Below are 17,621 nucleotides of genomic sequence, written 5' to 3'. Positions count from 1 at the left end.
GGTATGCCTCAACTTGCAGGAATTGTTGGCAGTACTTACAACTGTTATATCAATAGAATTTAAAAGAAATCTAGATTCTTACACTATCTGTAAAATAAAAAATCTAAATGACTAACATTCCCAGGACAGGCAAATATTTCTAAAGGTTTTTCTTTGTAGAATGGACAATATTTACAAGTATACAGTAATATGCACTACACTGATATGGCCTTTTCCTTTAATACAAATAAAAAGGTTACCTTTTTAAAATAAAGTATTTATCCAGTTTGAAAAAATTAAAATGTAGTCTCCATTTTCTTGAGAATAACAAAATAAAAACATTGCTGAACCTGTGAGGTGAGAATATATTAAATGATGCCAACACTGATGAAGAATCTCCATTGACATGTGGTAAAGTTGAACAAAAAATGTACAATATGGGATAAGAAATCAATTTCAACATATCACTTTGAAATATGTGTAATCAAATCCCTATATTTAAAGACTTCAGCCATCCACCCTGATTCCAGAAGATTGCATTACATACATTTTTTTCAAAGCAACTTCACATTCTTTTGTGGAAAAGTACAAATATTAAAAAGGTAAACTATTCCTACGGACATTTTCTTAAAGGTCTGTGTAAGTTTCAACTCTTCGAACAGGTTCATTGAGGTGATCCAAAACGAGACATGGGAGTATTTGTTGTAGCTAGACTAAAGCTGTTCACCTGCTCACCTTCATATCCGATTCTGAATAATGATGTTTTAAAAGCATTATGTCCTTCAAACTGCAGCGCTGTCTCACTTTGGGGGTGTTGAGAGATGTTGGTGCACCATGAGGCGTGACAATACACTGGCAAAGGAGGAGAAAGGTTGAAGAGTTGTACATACACTGCATTCGGAAAGTATTCAGACCCCTTGACTTTTTTCACATTGTTACATTACAGCCGTATTCTAAAATGGATAAAAACATTTCCTCAATCTACACACAATAACCCATAATGACAAAGTGAAAACAGGTTCTTAGTTATGGAGGTCAGGTGCATCCTGTTTCCATTGATCATCCTTGAGATGTTCCAACAACTTGATTGGAGTCCACTTGTGGTGAATTCAATTGATTGGACATGATTTGGAAAGGCACACACCTGTCTATATAATGTCCCACAGTTGACAGTGGATGTCAGAGCAAAAACCAAGCCATGAGGTCAAAGGGGCAGCAGGGAGCCTTGTGGTTAGAGCGTTGGGCCAGTAACCAAAAGGTTTCAAGATCGAATTCTCAAGCTGACAAGGTAAAAATCTGTCATTCTGCCCCTGAACAATTCAGTTAACCCACTGTTAACCGTCATTGTAAATAATGGTCATTCTGACAGAGCGCCAGAGTTCCTCTGTGGAGATATGAGAACCTTCCAGAAGGACAACCATCTCTGCAACACTCCACCAATCAGGCCTTAATGGTAGAGTGGCCAGACAGAAGCCACTCCTCAGTAAAAAGCACATGACAGAGAAATTGGAGTTTGCCAAAAGGCACCTAAAGGACTCTCAGACCATGTAGAAACAAGATTCTCTGGTCTGATGAAACCAAGATTGAACTCTTTGGCCTGAATGCCAAGTGTCACATCTGGAGGAAACCTGGTACAATACCTACGGTGAAGCATGGTGGTGGCAGCATCATGCTGTGTGGATGTTTTTCATCGGCAGGGACTGGGAGACTAGTCACGATCGAGGGAAAGATGAACGAAGCAAAGTACAGAGATCCTTGATGAAAACCTGCTCAGGACCTCAGGACCAGACTGGGGTTGATAGCTTACCTACCTACAGGACAAAGACAATGCACCAGTGGCTTCAGGACAAGCCTCAATGTCCTTGAAGGGCCCAGCCAGAGCACAGACTTGAACCCAATCGAACATCTCTGGAGAGACCTGAAAATAGCTATGCAGCGATGTTCCAAATCCAACCTGACAAGAGCTTGAGGATCTGCAGAGAATGGGAGAAACTCCTCAAATACAGGTGTGCCAAGCTTGTAGCGTCATACACAAGACTCGAGGCTGTAATCGCTGCCAAAGGTGCTTCAACAAAGTACTGAGTAAAGGGTCTGAATACTTGTGTAAATGTGATATGTTTATTTTTAATGAATGTGCAACAATGTCTAAAAAACAGTTTTTGCTTTGTCATTATGGGGTAATGCGCATACATTTAAAAAACATTATAATCCATTTTAGAATAAGGCTGTAATGTAACAAAATGTTGGAAAAGCCATGATCACACCTTTCTCACATGGTCTTCCCTCTGTCTCCTGGACTGGCATGAGAAAGATGGAAACAGACTGAACAGGAGGAGGAGGGGGCTGGTGGATAAGAGTCTCTCTGGTGATAACACTGGATGGAGTCTAGATGGGCTCCACACGCAGCTTCTTTCTATTGGCCGGCTCCTCTGTCTCTGATTCAGAGCTGGAGTCGGAGCCTCCATCGAAGGCAGACACTGTGCTCCCCTTGGGGTTGGTGTACCAGCTGCTGTCAGAGGAAGAGTAGTTGGCCTGGAGAGTAGTGTTCCCTTTGGCCTTCTCCAGTGCACGGACTAAAATCAACCAGAGAAACACAGAACAATAGGATAAGTATGTCTCTCCCTTCTCCACCATGAAACATTGTTCACTGGGATAATGCAATAAAGGCCATCAGAAGCAGAGCGTACGTAGTGCAAGTATGGTTCTGATTAGTAGTGCCCATGACCAAGACACACCATGACTCACCCTCCTGCACCTGCAGTTGTCCCTGGGCCTTGAGCCCACACTCACCCTGCTGCTCTAGCATTGCATTCTGCTTCTTCAGGTCGTCAATGTCCTGCTGGTGTGTGTGGTTTTTCCGTCTCATGTACTGGATGTAGTCTGTGGCTTTGTCTAGGATCTGAGCTCGGGAAGCCTGTTTGACAGATTGCTGTCAGCAGCAAATTAAAAACTCAGCCATGAGGCAATGTTTCATTTGTCCTTATCAGAGCATTACAGATGACACGCACTGCTGGGGCCTAGTTATTCAAGATTAGGCTAAATACCATTAGCTTATTGGAACCAAGTATCATTCCAAGCTGATTTAACTCATGGAAAATAAACCATTCAAAATAATAGGTGAGGCTTATTTGATCATCATTGCTACAGTAGTACATTTAGCATTAATACATTTGGACATTCATACAAACTAACTTCATATTGCATTTGTTTTACAGTCCGACAGAGCTGGAAAGTAGAAAATAGCGATTACTAACTTCACTAACCTTCTCCCCTTGTAACACCGGCACAGAGTCCCGTAAACTGCTGAAGCTGTCTTTAATGTGGTCCCTACGTTTGCGCTCCAGCGCATTGTGATGTGCTCGTTTGTCAGCCTGCAAAAAGAGATTCACAGAGGAATCAATGTCAACCCAAACTAGCAATAGGCCTAATAGGTGGCCAAATGTTAAAGCAAACATTTTAAAGTTGGCTTCTTCCTCCAATGTTGAAGTTATTTTTTAAACATAGGCTGTCCATTTGAATCCCCATTTAGAATCTGAACTCAATGATTTAACACATTGCTAATGAGTTGATCCTAGTAACAGTAAGGATAAATATAGACTGATGGACGATTTAAAGGGATATTTCACCCAAACTACAAAATTACATTGGTTTCCTTACCCTGTAAGTAGTCTATAGACCAGGTATTGGTGGCACAAAACCCATTAAAGTCATGGGACCAATATTAGCATTTTTCACACATGTTCAAAACATCTAAGTGACTTGAGCTTCACAATACATTTGAGATTTTTAAAGATTTGGACATGTGCGAAAAATGCTAATATTGGTCCCATGACAAATGGGATTTATGCCATAAATGCTAGAACATTAGCATGTGGAAACAGTACAAGGGAAACTAAACCAAAGCATGGATTGCTGTCATACCTTGTCCATAGACTGCTTACAGGGTAAGGAAACCAATGTGTAATTTGGGTGAACTATCCCTTTAAAAGCTACAATATGTAACATTTTTGGCAACTGACCAAATTCACATAAAAATGTAAGTTATAGATCTGTCATTTTCATTGAAAGCAAGTCTAAGAAGTGTAAATCTGTTCTATGTGCACTATTTCTATACTTCCAGTTCTTAATTCTAACATTCGGTTTTGTACCACATAATGACAAAGTGAAAACAGATAAAAATAAAAATAAAATAAAAAATCCAAAACAGAATGACCTTATTTACATAAGTATTCAGACCATTTGCTAAGAATCGAAATTGAGCTCAGGTGCATCCTGTTTCCATTGATCATCCTTGAGATATTTCTACAACTTGATTGGATTCGACCTGTGGTAAATTCAATTGTCTATATCAGGTCCCACAGTTGAGAGTGCATGTCAGAGCAAAAACTAAGCCTTGAGGTCGAAGGAATTGTCCGTAGAGCTCAGAGACAGGATTGTGTCAAGGCACAGATCTGGGGAAGGGTACCAAAAAAAATTCTGCAGCATTGAAGGTCCCCAAGAACACAGTGGCCTCCATCATTCTTAAATGGAAGACGTTTGGAACCACCAAGACTCTTCCTAGAGCTGGCTGCCTGGCCAAACTGAACAAATCGGGGGAGAAGGGCCTTGGTCAGGTAGGTGACCAAGAACCCGATGGTCACTCTGACAGAGCTCCAGAGTTCCTCTGTGGAGATGGGAGAACCTTCCAGAAGGACAACTATCTCTGCAGCATTCCAATCAAGCCTTTATGGTAGAGTGGCCAGACCGAAGCCACGCCTCAGTAAAAGGCACATGACAGCCCGCTTGGAGTTTGCCAAAAGGCCCCTAAGACAATGCGCTAGTGGCTTCAGGACAAGACTCTGAATGTCCTTGAGTGGCCCAGCCAGAGCCCGGACTTGAACCCGATCGAACATCTGGAGAGACCTGAAAATAGCTTTGCAGCGACGCTCCCCCATCCAACCTGACAGAGCTTGAGAGGATCTGCAGAGAATGGGAGAAACTCCCCAAATACAGGTGTGCCAAGCTTGTAGTGTCATACCCAAGAAGACTTGAGGCTGTAATCGCTGCCAAAGGTGCTTTAACAAAGTACTGAGTAAAAGGGTCTGAATACGTAGGTAAATGCAATTTCCGTTTTTTCTTATTTTATTAATTTGCTACATTTTCTAAACATGTTTTTGCTTTGTCATGATGGGGTATTGTATGTAGATTGCTGATAAAAATTATTGAATCAATTTTAGAACAAGGCTGTAAGGTAACAAAATGTGGAAAAAGTCAAGGGGTCTGAATACTTTCCAAAAGCACTGTATGCTGCTTTCTGGGCTTTAACAGAAACAAACAGCTGCAAATGCAATGAATGCATTGTCTTTTCACCTATTGATGAAGTGTGAACAACCTGTCAAAAGACTAAATCAATGTGTAATTGTGATGAAGGGACACAATGTATATTATTCCCTCTCATGGGGGTGCATAGTACACAGCCAAAAATGACATGACTTTTGAATGGCATCCTCTGCATAGAGTGATACTAGTTTGATACGGAGTTTACCCATCAGACATGTTTATGTTAAGCCGCAAGGTTTACAAGTTTCTTGCAAGAAAACAAACTAAAGGAATGGGTAATTTCGTACTGCTAGCTAGCTAAATATAGGATGTGTTTAGGCATATGATGGAATTACCCTTTCATAAGCCTCATAGATACATGTAGCTAGATAAGATTACCTCTAAAAGAGGTACCTAGCTAACTTTGGAAAAATGGCACTGCCCTTGTACACTTCTCTGCACGAGCTTAGCTGACCTCGCAACCGTGTTGATGGGGTAATATTAACCTTTAGCACCCATTGACCCATTCATAGACACAAACTACCTATAGCACACATTGATAGTATATTCTGGCCAGGGGAGGTTTGTTAAGAGTCCCAACACTTCTCCCGAGTGGCGCAGCAGTCTAAAGCACTGCATCGCAGTGATTGAGGCGTTACTACAGACCCAGGTTCAAACCCGGGCTGTGTCGCTGCCGGCCGTGACCCAGAGACCCATGAGGCAGAGCACAATTGGCCCAGTGTTGTCCGGGTTAGAGGAGGGTTTGTCCGGCAGGGATGTCCCATCGCGCTCTAGCTGGGCTCATGCACGCTGACTTCGGTTGCCAGTTGTACCGTGTTTCCCCCGAAACATTGTTGCGGCTGGCTTCCGGGTTAAGCGAGCAGTGGGTCAAGATGCAGTGCGGCTTGGCAGGTTCGTGTTTCAGAGGACGCATGGCTCATGGGAATTGGGAGTTGCAGCGATGGGACAAGACTAACTACCAATTGGATATCACGAAATTGGGGAGGAAAAAAATGCGTAAAAGAACTCTCGTTCTGAACATAAACGCTTCTCTTAAGGTTTTTGGAAACATAAACATAAATAGAGGTCGACCGATTAATTAGGGCCGATTTTCAAGTTCATAACAATCGGTAATCTGCATTTTTGGACACCGATTATGGCCGATTACATTGCAATCCACGAGGAAACTGTGTGGCAGGCAGACCACCTGTTACGCGAGTGCAGCAAGGTAAGTTGCTAGCTAGCATTAAACTAATCTTATAAAAAACAATCAATCTTCACATAATCACTAGTTACCTACACATGGTTGATGATATTAATAGGTTAACTAGCTTGTCCTGCGTTGCATATAATCAATGCGGTGCCTGTTAATTTATCATCGAATCACAGCCTACTTCGCCAAACGGGGGATGATTTAACAAAAGCGCATTTGCAAAAAAAGCACAATCGTTACACCAATGAACATCAATGCCTTTCTTAAAATCAATACACAGAAGTATGTATATATTTTTAAACCTGCATATTTAGCAGGCAATATTAACTAGGGAAATTGTGTCACTTCTCTTGCGTTCATTGCACGCAGAGTCAGGGTACATGCAACAGTTTGGGCCGCCTGGCACGTTGAGAACTAACTTGCCAGACTTTTACATAATAATGACATAACATTAAAGGTTGTTCAATATAAGAGCAATATTTAGACTTAGGGTTGCCGCCCGTTCTATAAAATACAGAACGGTTCCATATTTCACTGAAAGTATATAAACGTTTTGTTTTCAAAATGATAGTTTCCGGATTGACCATATTCATTTTTATTTCACCTTTATTTAACCAGGTAGGCTACTTGAGAACAAGTTCTCATTTACAACTGCGACCTGGCCAAGATAAAGCAGTGCGACAAACAACAGAGTTACACATGGAATAAACAAACATACAGTCAATAACACAATAGAAAGTCTATATACAGTATGTGCAAATGGTAAGATAAGGAAATAAATAGGCCATAGTGGCAAAATAATAACAATATAGCAATTTAAACACGAGTGAGATGTGCAAGTAGAGATACTGGGGTGCAAAGGAGCAACAAACAAAAAAATAACAGTATGGGGATGAGGTAGTTGGATGGGCTATGTACAGGTGCAGTGATATGTGAGCTGCTCTGACAGCTGGTGCTTAAAGTTAGTGAGGGAGATATGAGTCTCCAGCTTCAGTGATTTTTGCAATTTGTTCCAGTCGTTGGCAGCAGAGACCTGGAAGGAAAGGCAGCCAAAGGAGGAATTGGCTTTGGGGGTGACCAGTGAAATACACCTGCTGGAGCGCATCCTACGGGTGGGTGCTGCAATGGTGACCAGTGAGCTGAGATAAGCAGGGCTTTAGCTAGCAAAGACTTATAGATGACCTGGAGCCAGTGGGTTTGGCGATGAATATGAAGCGAGGGCCAGCCAACGAGAGCATACAGGTCGCAGTGGTGGGTAGTATATGGGGCTTTGGTGACAAAACGGATGGCTCTGTGATGGACGACATTCAGTTTGCCGAGTAGTGTTGGAGGCCATTTTGTAAATGACATCGCCGAAGTCAAGGATTGGCAGGACAGTCAGTTTTACGAGGGTATGTTTGGCAGCATGATTGAAGGATGCTTTGTTGTGAAATAGGAAGCCGATTCTAGATTTCATTTTGGATTGGAGATGCTTAATGTGAGTCTGGAAGGAGAGGTTACAGTCTAACCACACACCTAGGTATTTGTAGTTGTCCACATTCTCAGTCAGAACCATCCAGAGTAGTGATGCTGGACGGGCGGGCAGCGATCGGTTGAAGTACATGCATTTAGTTTTACTTGCATTTAAGAGCACTACTCTGTCTGCAAAGTAGTTGGTGAACCAGGCAAGGCCGTCATTTGCGAAACCAAGGCTGTTGAGTCTGCTGATAAGAATGTGGTGATTGACAGAGTCGAAAGCCTTGGCCAGGTCGATGAAGACTTCTGCACAGTATTGTCTTTTATCGATGGTGGTTATGATATCGTTTAGGATCTTGAGCGTGGCTGAGGTGCACCCATGGCCAGCTCAGAAACCAGATTGCATAGCGGAGAAGGTGCGGTGGGATTCGAAATGGTCTGTGATCTGTTTTGTTAACTTGGCTTTCAAAGACCTTAGAAAGGCAGGGTAGGATAGATATAGGTCTGTAGCAGTTTGGGTCTAGAGTGTCTCCCCCTTTGAAAAGGGGGATGACCGCGGCAGCTTTCCAATCTATGGGGATCTCAGACGATTCGAAAAAGGTTGAACAGGCTAGTAATAGGGGTTGCAAAAATTTCAGCTAATCATTTTTAGAAAGAGGGTCCAGACTGTCTAGCCCTGCTGATTTGTAGGGGTCCAGATTTTGCAGCTCTTTCAGAACATCAGCTATCTGGATTTGGGTGAAGAAGAAATGTGGGAGGCTTGGGCAAGTTGCTGTGGGGGGTGCAGGGCTGTTGACCAGGGAAGGGGTGGCCAGGTGGAAAGCATGGCCAGCTGTAGAAAAATGCTTATTGAAATTCTCAATTATCATGGATTTATCGGTGGCGACAGTGTTTCCTAGCCTCAGTGCAGTGGGCAGCTGTGAAGAGGTGCGCTTATTCGCAATGGACTTTACAGTGCCACAGAACTTTTTGGAATTTGTGCTGCAGGATGCAAATTTCTGTTAAAAGATAGCCTTAGCTTTCCTAACTGCCTGTGTATATTGGTTCCTAACATCCCTGAAAAGTTGCATATCGTGGGTGCTATTCAATGCTAATGCCGTACGCCACAGGATGTTTTTGTGCTGGTCAAGGGCAGTCAGGTCTGGAGTGAACCACGGGCTATATCTGTTCCTGGTTCAAAATGTTTTGAATGGGGCATGCTTATTTAAGATCGTGAGGAATGCACTTTTAAAGAATAACCAGGCATCTTCTACTGACGGAATGAGGTCAATATTTTTCCAGGATACGCGGGCCAGGTCGATTAGAAAGGTCTGCTTGCTGAAGTGTTTTAGAGAGCGTTTGACAGTGATGAGGGGTGGTCATTTGACCGCAGACCCATTACGGACACAAGCAATGAGGCAGTGATCGCTGAGATCCTGGTTGAAGACAGCAAAGGTGTATTTGGAGGGCCGGTTGGTTAGGAAGATATCTATGAGGGTGCGGCGGTCTATAGCAAGCGGCAACGATGAGAGACTTGTTTCTAGAAAGGTGGATTTTTAAAAGTAGAAGTTCAAATTGTTTGGGCACAGACCTGGATAGTAAGACAGAACTCTGCAGGCTATCTCTGCAGTAGATTGCAACACCGCCCCCTTTGGCAGTTCTATCTTGTCGGAAAATGTTATAGTTAGGGATGGAAATTTCAGGGGTTTTGGTGGCCTAAGCCAGGATTCAGACACGGCTAGGACATCCGGGTTGGCAGTGTGCTAAAGCAGTGAATAAAAAAACTTAGGGAGGAGGCTTCTAATGTTAACATGAATGAAACCAAGGCTTTTACTTAATGACCAACGGCTCGTATTTCTGTGTTTATTATATTATAATTAAGTCTATGATTTGATAGAGCAGTCTGACTGAGCAGTGGTAGGCGGCAGAACGCTCGTAAGCATTCATTCAAACTTTACTGTGTTTGCCAGCAGCTCTTACCAATGCTTGCTTCACAGAGCTGTTTATTACTTCAAGCCTATCAACTCCTGAGATTAGGCTGGCAATACTGAAGTGACTATTGGATGTTCTAATAGGCAAAGGTATATGAAATACAAATAGTAAAGAGAAATAGTCGTCACGTCATAATTCCTATAATAACTACAACCTAAAACGTCTTAACTGGGAATATTGAATAACTAGGAATATTGAACCACAAGCTTTCATATGTTCTCATGTTCTGAGCAAGGAACTTAAACGTTAGCTTTTTTACATGGCACATATTGCACTTTTACTTTCTTCTCCAACACTGTGTTTAAACATGTTTCATTATTTATTTGAGACTAAATCGATTTTATATGTATTATATGAAGTGTTATATTATATGAAGTGTTTATTGTTCATTCAGTATTGTTGTAATTGCCATTATTACAAATATATATATATACAAAAATAATGATTAATAAATAAATAAAATTGAAAACGGCTGATTTAATCGGTATCGGCATTTTTTTGGTCCTACAATAATCGGTATTGGGGTTGGAAAATCATAATCGGCCGACCTCTAAATTACTACACACCTTTTATAGGGTTACCAGAAGGCCATATCTCCATGTTACAGTGCTTTTTAACGGAAAACAGACAGAGGCGACCACCTGTGCTAATTAGCTATCTAGCGTGCTCTGAACACCTGTGTGTCAGCGTAACTCGAGAAGTGTAGCAAAAGTGTAGTTTTGTTGGCTGTAGGCACCCATAGCTGTATGGATGTGTGCAAAGTAAGTATCCTTTTTTAAGGAGTATTTCTCGCTGGTGAAAGATAAAGGCCATATGTTTCAAAAGCCTACTCCAAGAAGATTTAAATACTGCTTGTTTTGAAATCAAACGTTGTCACAAGTCCTCATGCTAGCTAGCAGTAGCCACAGCAGCCATTATGGAATGGTAGGTCGCGTTTAACAACAAAAGAGGGGTAAATTCCAACGTGGTGGAAGTGTCGACCCACTGTTCACCAGTCTTGGTATACCCGATGGTCAAATGCCAACTCTACCTCCCTAGGGATTTTTCCGCTGTTATTGTTCCTTGCTGTATACATTCCACCTCAGGAAAATAAAAATAACAAGCCGGCCCTTAACGAACTGTACAAGGCTATAAACAAGCAGGAAACCCTACACCCAGAGGCTGCCTTTCTGGTTGCCTGAGATTTTATTTGGCGTCACCAAGACATGCTATGCCCAACTTCCATCAACACGTCTCCAACACCACTAGGGGGGGATACAGTCCTAGACCACTGATATTCTACCCACAAGCAAGCATACAAGGCCATCCCTCGTCCGCTAATCGGCAGGTAGCCTAGTGGTTAGAGCGTTGGACTAGTAACCGAAAGGTTGCAAGATCGAATCCCCGAGCTGACAAGGTAAGAATCTGTCGTTCTGCCTCTGAACAAGGCAGTTAACCTCTCTTGGGTAGGGGGCAGTATTTTGACGTCTGGATGAAAAGCATGCCCAAAGTAAACTGCCTGTTACTCAGGCCCAGAAGCTAGGATATGCATATAATTGGTATATTTGGATAGAAAACACTAAAGTTTCTAAAACTGTTAAAATTGTCTGTGAGTATAACAAAACTGATATGGCAGGCGAAACCCCGAGGACAAACCATCCCCCCAAAAATAAATTTCAGCCTCCCACTATTTTCAATGGCTATCACTTTTATTATAAAGGCCAAGTCCTCCCAGATTGCAGTTCCTAGGGCTTCCACTAGATGTCAAGTCTTTAGAAAGTTTCAGGCTGGTTTTTGGAAAAATGAGCCAGAAATTGTAGTTTTTCTAGGTGGCTCCCATTTTGGCTGTAGTGTTTTCAAGAGCGTGGAAGAGAGCGCGCGTTCTTTGGTATTTTTCTCCGGTAAAGACAACGATTCTCCGTCCTAAATTGTATAGTTTATTTACGTATTAGGGTACTTAAGGTTTGATTATTAACGTTGTTTTATTTGTTTGGAAAAGTTTATTAGTAACGTTTGGGATTTATTTTGTATGCATTTTGATGGAGGGAAACTGGGTGGATTATTGACTGAAGCGCGCCAGCTAAACTGAGTTTTTATGGATATAAAGGACATTATCGAACAAAAGGACCATTTGTGATGTAACTGGGACCCTGGAGTGCCAACAGAAGATCATCAAAGGTATTTTTATATCGTTATTTCTGGCTTTCGTGTCGCACCTGCCTGTTTGAAATATGTTTTTCATGTGTTTGCATGCAGGGCGCTGTCCTCAGATAATTGCATGGTGTGCTTTCGCCGTAAAGCCTTTTTGACATCTGATACAGCGGCTGGATTAACAAGAAGTTAAGCTTTATTTTGATGTATTACACTTGTGATTTTATGAAAGTTAAATATTTATAACACTGTAGTTTGAATTTTGCGCTCTGCAATTTCACCGGATGTTGGCCAGGTGGGACGCTACCGTCCCACCTGCCCATAAGAAGTGTTTAACCCAATGTTCCTAGGCCGTCATTGAAAATAAGAATTTGTTCTTAACTGACCTGCCTAGTTAAATAAAAGGTTAAAAACAAAAAAAATATATAGCAAATCACATCAGGCCTCTGTACTCGTGCTTCCTGTTTTACAAGCAGAAGCTGAAACCGGAAGTACCCGTGATTCACTCTGTTGAAAAATGCTCTCCAGAATCAGAGGTTAAGCTACAGGACTACTTTACTAGCGCTGATAGGAATATGTTTAAAGACTCTGCCGATAACATAGATGAGCTAACCACCCGCCACCGGCTTCATTAGAAAATGCATTGGCGACATGGTATCCACGGTGAGGGTTTGCTGCTTCCCCAATCAAAAGCCCTGGATTAACACCAAGGTTGGCGCTAAACTAAAAAGCAGACATATTCACATTCAATTTTCAACCTCTCCTTGTCCCAGTTTGTAGTCACAATCATTCCTGTTCCTAAGAACTAAGGCTTCATGCCACAATGATTACTGCCCTGTAACAGTCACTTCTGTAATCATGAAGTTCTTTGAGAGGCTGGTTATGGCACACATTAACTCCGCTACTCTAGACCCACTCCAATTCTAGTGTTAATGTGCTAAATTGTAATTACTTTGCTAGTATGGCCTATTTATTGCCATACCTCCTCATGCCATTTGCACACACTGTATATAGACTTTCTTTTTTTCCTATTGTGTTATTGACTGTACGCTTGTTTATTCCATGTGTAACTCTGTTGTTGTTTCTGTCGCACTGCTTTGCTTTATCTTGGCCAGGTCGCAGTTGTAAATATGAACTTGTTCTCAACTAGCTTACCTGGTTAAATAAAGGTGAAATTAAAATTTTAAAAAAATACTAATAAAAATGTGCATACTGCCCAAAAAGATCCATAGACGATGCAATCTCAAATTCTCTCAACTACTCTCACCCACTTAGAAAAGAGGAACACCTATGTGAGAATGCTGTTCATTGACTACAGCTCAGCGTTCAACACCCTTATCCCCTCCAAGCTCGTCACCAAGCTTAGGACTCTGGGTCTGAACCCCTCCCTCTGCAACTGGATCCTGGACTTTCTGATGGGCCAACCCCATGTGGTGAGGGTAGGCAACATCCCTTCAACCACACTGACCCTTAACACAGTGGCCCCACAGGGGTGTGTGCTTAGTCCCCTCCTGTACTCCATGTTCACCCACAACTGTATGGACTCCAACGCCATTATCAAGTCCGCTGACGACACGACAGTGGCAGACCTGATCACCGGCGACAAGAGTCAGCCTACAGGAAGGAGGTCAGTGACCTGGCAGTGTGGGGCCGGAGCAAGAACTTCACCCTCAAAGTCAAGAACACACACGCACAGTCACGAAGAAGGCCCGACAGTGCCTGTTCCCCCTCAGGAGGCTGAAAAAGTTTGGCCCTCAGAAATGTTTTGGTACCCTTCCCCAGAGCTGTGCCTCGACACAATCCTGTTTCGGCGCTCTATGGACAATTCCGTCGACCTAATGTCTAGGTTTTTGCTCTGGCATGCACTGTCAACTGTGGGACCTTATAGACAGGTGTGTGCCTTTCCAAATCATGTCCAATCAATTGAATTTACCACAGGTGGACTCCAATCAAAGTTGTAGAAACATCTCAAGGATGAGCAATGGAAACAGGATGCACCTGAGCTCAATTTCAAGTCTCATAGCAAAGGGTCTAAATACTTATGTAAATGTGGTATCAGTTTATGCATTAGCAAACATTTCTAAAAGCCTGTTTTTGCTTTGTCATTATTGAGATATTGTATGCAGATTGACGAGGGAAAAAAACATTTTAATCAATTTTAAAATAAGGCTGTAACGTAACAATGTGGAAAAAGTCAAGGGGTCTGAATATTTTCAGAACACACTGCATGCTCCTTATCTTTCATGTCAGCAATAAATTATATTTCAAATAAAAAAGACTTACTGTGGGAGTTTTGTACAGATCTATATGCTGTGTGTGCCTCCAGTTGACAAACTACACTTTCTCCCACATTAGTGTACAAACAGGTCAGCTTGGGGAAAACGGCTCCTAATAATGGCTGGAACGGAGTAAATGGAATACTGATACTATTCCACTCCAGACATTACCACGAGCCCATCCTCCCCAATTTAAGGTGCCGGCGGGTGTTCGGCGGATGCTAGATAGATAATTAGCACAGGTTGTTCGAGAACACTTTTTTTCCTCGAGGCAAGCAGAAGTTGGTAGCCGAAGTCTACGCCCTCCTCGTCGGCGATTGGTCAACAGTAGGGATTATTCAATGAAGTGCACGTTGTCATTCAAGGAGAGACGACTCGTCCTCATTCACATTTTTTCACTTGAAATACTGCACCAAACATCCTAGTCAGAAGCAAAATGCGCAACTATGATCTCCTCTACAAAAATGTCAAAATTAATGACAGATAACTTGAGGTAATGGACAAACAGTACTATATTTTTTTCTCGCATATGCCAGCCGAACGGAAGCATGCTGACGCCTTTGCACACAGGTGTTCGGACCATGCTAGATAGCGAATTAGCACAGGTGGTCCCTCTGTCAACACGCGCTGTTCGTGAAGATATGGCAGTGTGGGAACACTAACCCTATAAAAAAGGTATCAATTGAACATAGTATTAAATGTATTTTCCCCTGATATGAAATAGAAGCTTCTTATCCTCCCAAAACTCGACTGCAAGTGATGTTGCACGTTAATGTTGAGACCAAGTGTCACGGCTTTTAAAACTCCCCGTACAAAAGACGCCTTCATCCAATGATGCATGTGTAATGTAATGGGACATGAGCTAATCCCATTCCTGCATTGAGGTACGATTTCAGACCCATATCTGGCACCAGCTCCAGGTGTCTTAATGTAACCATGTTTGCGTTCCGACACCAGTGCATCTGAGCATAATTTTGGGGTTATCTTCTTGCAAGATAGAAAATCCCAGTACAAAGCAGCGTAATGGTGGGGTTATCATTTTACAAGATATACAAATCATACAGCTGGATTTTGCGTCGCAGGCATCGCTGTTTGTTGATGCCCAAGGGTCTAGCCAAGTTAGCTAGGTAGCAAGCGATTTTCATTCAGTTAACTTCAAATAGAACAGGCAAGCAAGCTCCGTGTTGGCTAACGCTAGCTAACGTTAACTACATTCTACAAAAACTGGTAACGCTAACTAACATTAGCTAGTAAGTCAAACGTTTGACATTATCATAGATGGACATTTATTTTTTTTTTATACATAAAATATCGTTTGTTGAGAGAATGTTTGAGCTAACTGGGTTTGCAGGTTACTGGGTCAAATATTTCTGATCTGCCAGTTCAGCTACACTAGCTAGCTAGTACAACAAGCACGCGTTTCCCTCAAAGGCTCGAGCGAGCACATTAACTTACGTCACTGTCAACATCGATATCTTCGTTGTCGCTCATTCTTCGGTGAAATGTATGAGAGGGGGGGAGTGTTAAAAACAAAGCGAGGTAGCAACCAAAATGAAATCAAGAACGGAGCAACTCTTACAGCAGGGACAAGACGATCAACGGATTCTCTCCACGTGATTCGCCTACACATGGACACAACAGCCTGTAAAGCGCATGTGCGAAGACGAAATGTTTTATGGGTATTGGTGTCCTTGGAGTGACTCATTAATTAAACGCGTACCATCATGTCACCATTTTGTAATTGGACTGTATTATTCCTGACAAAGTTTTAAAATAGCATTACAATATCTGCTTTATAATTTTACCGTACACCTTGTGGTGAATAGGCAGCTGATCCTAATTCAGTGACTTCTACAGATACATAGAAAGACAGACAGATTCTGATCAGTAAATTCACATTGATAAATTGTAAATTGTGTTCATTTTTTACCCTTGATTAAGGAGGGATTCTGATGGAATTATCAAACTACATACAGATGAGAGCTCACAGTAATATCACAGATGAAAGGGGGGAAACCTAACAATATCTTTGGTAATATCATCATAGCTGTCTTTACCTGATTATTATTCAGAATTAGGCGTATGTATGTACAATCTACATTTTTCCTGTTTAAGCATGCATGGTTACCATTCTTGTTTGCAGAGGCCATTGATCACAAGAATAATAGGGGTGTAGGCAGGTGGCGATGATAACCAGGCATCTCCGTCTGCAGCCTGTGATTATAAGCCAGATGGCAGCTCAGCTTCAGCAGCCCTCCCCCACTCCCCACCCCGAGCATACACTTCTCTCCATAGGACCTGCATATAGCCATTGTTTCCCTACCAGCACCTGAACATTCCCCTGGCTGCAGTCTGATGGTATGCAACATTGGCAGAACAAGTAAAACATTTTATCGTCTCACAAATGGGTATGATATTTGATAATCAAGGAAATAACTGCACTTTTTAGATATATACTTTTTTGTACTTGTAATACCCCCCAAAAAAACAGGCCACCTATAGTATTCATAGTGGGATTATGTTTGGTGTTCACCTAATCAATCAGATAAATAAACATAAATTATCCAACCTGACATTCTGCAATTATGCCATATGATCCTCTGATAGTTAATGGATGATCTTACAGTAGATATATTCTGAAAATAAACACTAAAGAGTGCTTCTTGTATTAGTTATGTTTGACACTGATTCTTTAGCAGTAAAGAGAATGACACTATCAAATGATAAACCTAAGTAGGCTCGACTTTGTCAGATGAGCCAGACCGAGCCCAACTAGACAACTTACATCAACTGAATCAATGTTCATAGAACAACCAGCTCTTTCCAACGCCATATTCATCACCACCCACACCATATGCTACCCTCAACCCTCACTGTCGTTTCCATGAACAAATGGCCAACATACAGCCATTGCCAGCTTGCTGCCTCTCCTCCAAAGAATCCTTTGAAATGTGAAGTTATACACTGAGTATACCAAACATTAAGAACACCTTCCTAATATTGAGCCTCAATTCGTGGGGGCATGGACTCTACAAGGTGTCGAAAGCGTTCAAGATGTTGGCCCATGTTGATTCCAATGCTTCCCACAGTTGTGTCAAGTTGGCTGGATGTCCTTTGGGTGGTGGACCGTTCTTGATACACACGGGAAACTGTTGAGCATGAAAAACACAGCAGCATTGCAGGTCTTGACACAAACGCATCTACTACCATACCCTGTTCAAAAGCACTTAAATATTTTCTCATCTCCATTCATCCTCTGAATGGTACACATACACAATCCATGTCTCAATTGTCTCAAG

The 17,621-nt window shown here is 42.1% G+C and overlaps 1 protein-coding gene across 8 annotated transcripts; it reads right to left on the bottom strand.

Annotated features, from left to right (window-relative positions):
* Positions 1-203: 203 nt before the first annotated feature.
* Positions 204-15,999, bottom strand: LOC139530783 (protein max-like). Of its 8 annotated transcripts, none has more exons than XM_071327474.1 (4): positions 15,778-15,953; positions 3,243-3,350; positions 2,725-2,908; positions 204-2,552 (listed from the first exon to the last, which is right to left on the bottom strand). In XM_071327474.1, the coding sequence occupies exons 1-4, from the start codon at positions 15,811-15,813 to the stop codon at positions 2,365-2,367; spliced, it is 516 nt and encodes a 171-aa protein (XP_071183575.1). In that variant the 5' UTR covers positions 15,814-15,953; the 3' UTR covers positions 204-2,364. The 8 variants fall into 8 exon arrangements, with proteins under 8 accessions (XP_071183575.1, XP_071183578.1, XP_071183580.1 ...); XM_071327477.1 differs by having other exon boundaries at positions 2,084-2,552; positions 2,770-2,908; positions 3,234-3,350; positions 15,778-15,999; XM_071327479.1 differs by having other exon boundaries at positions 2,084-2,552; positions 2,770-2,908; positions 15,778-15,981.
* Positions 16,000-17,621: the final 1,622 nt, after the last annotated feature.

Source organism: Salvelinus alpinus, chromosome 9 (assembly GCF_045679555.1).
Source record: "Salvelinus alpinus chromosome 9, SLU_Salpinus.1, whole genome shotgun sequence".
NCBI lineage: Eukaryota > Metazoa > Chordata > Actinopteri > Salmoniformes > Salmonidae > Salvelinus > Salvelinus alpinus.
Note: the sequence above shows the minus strand (reverse complement) of the source record. Positions and strands in the feature narration are given on the sequence as shown.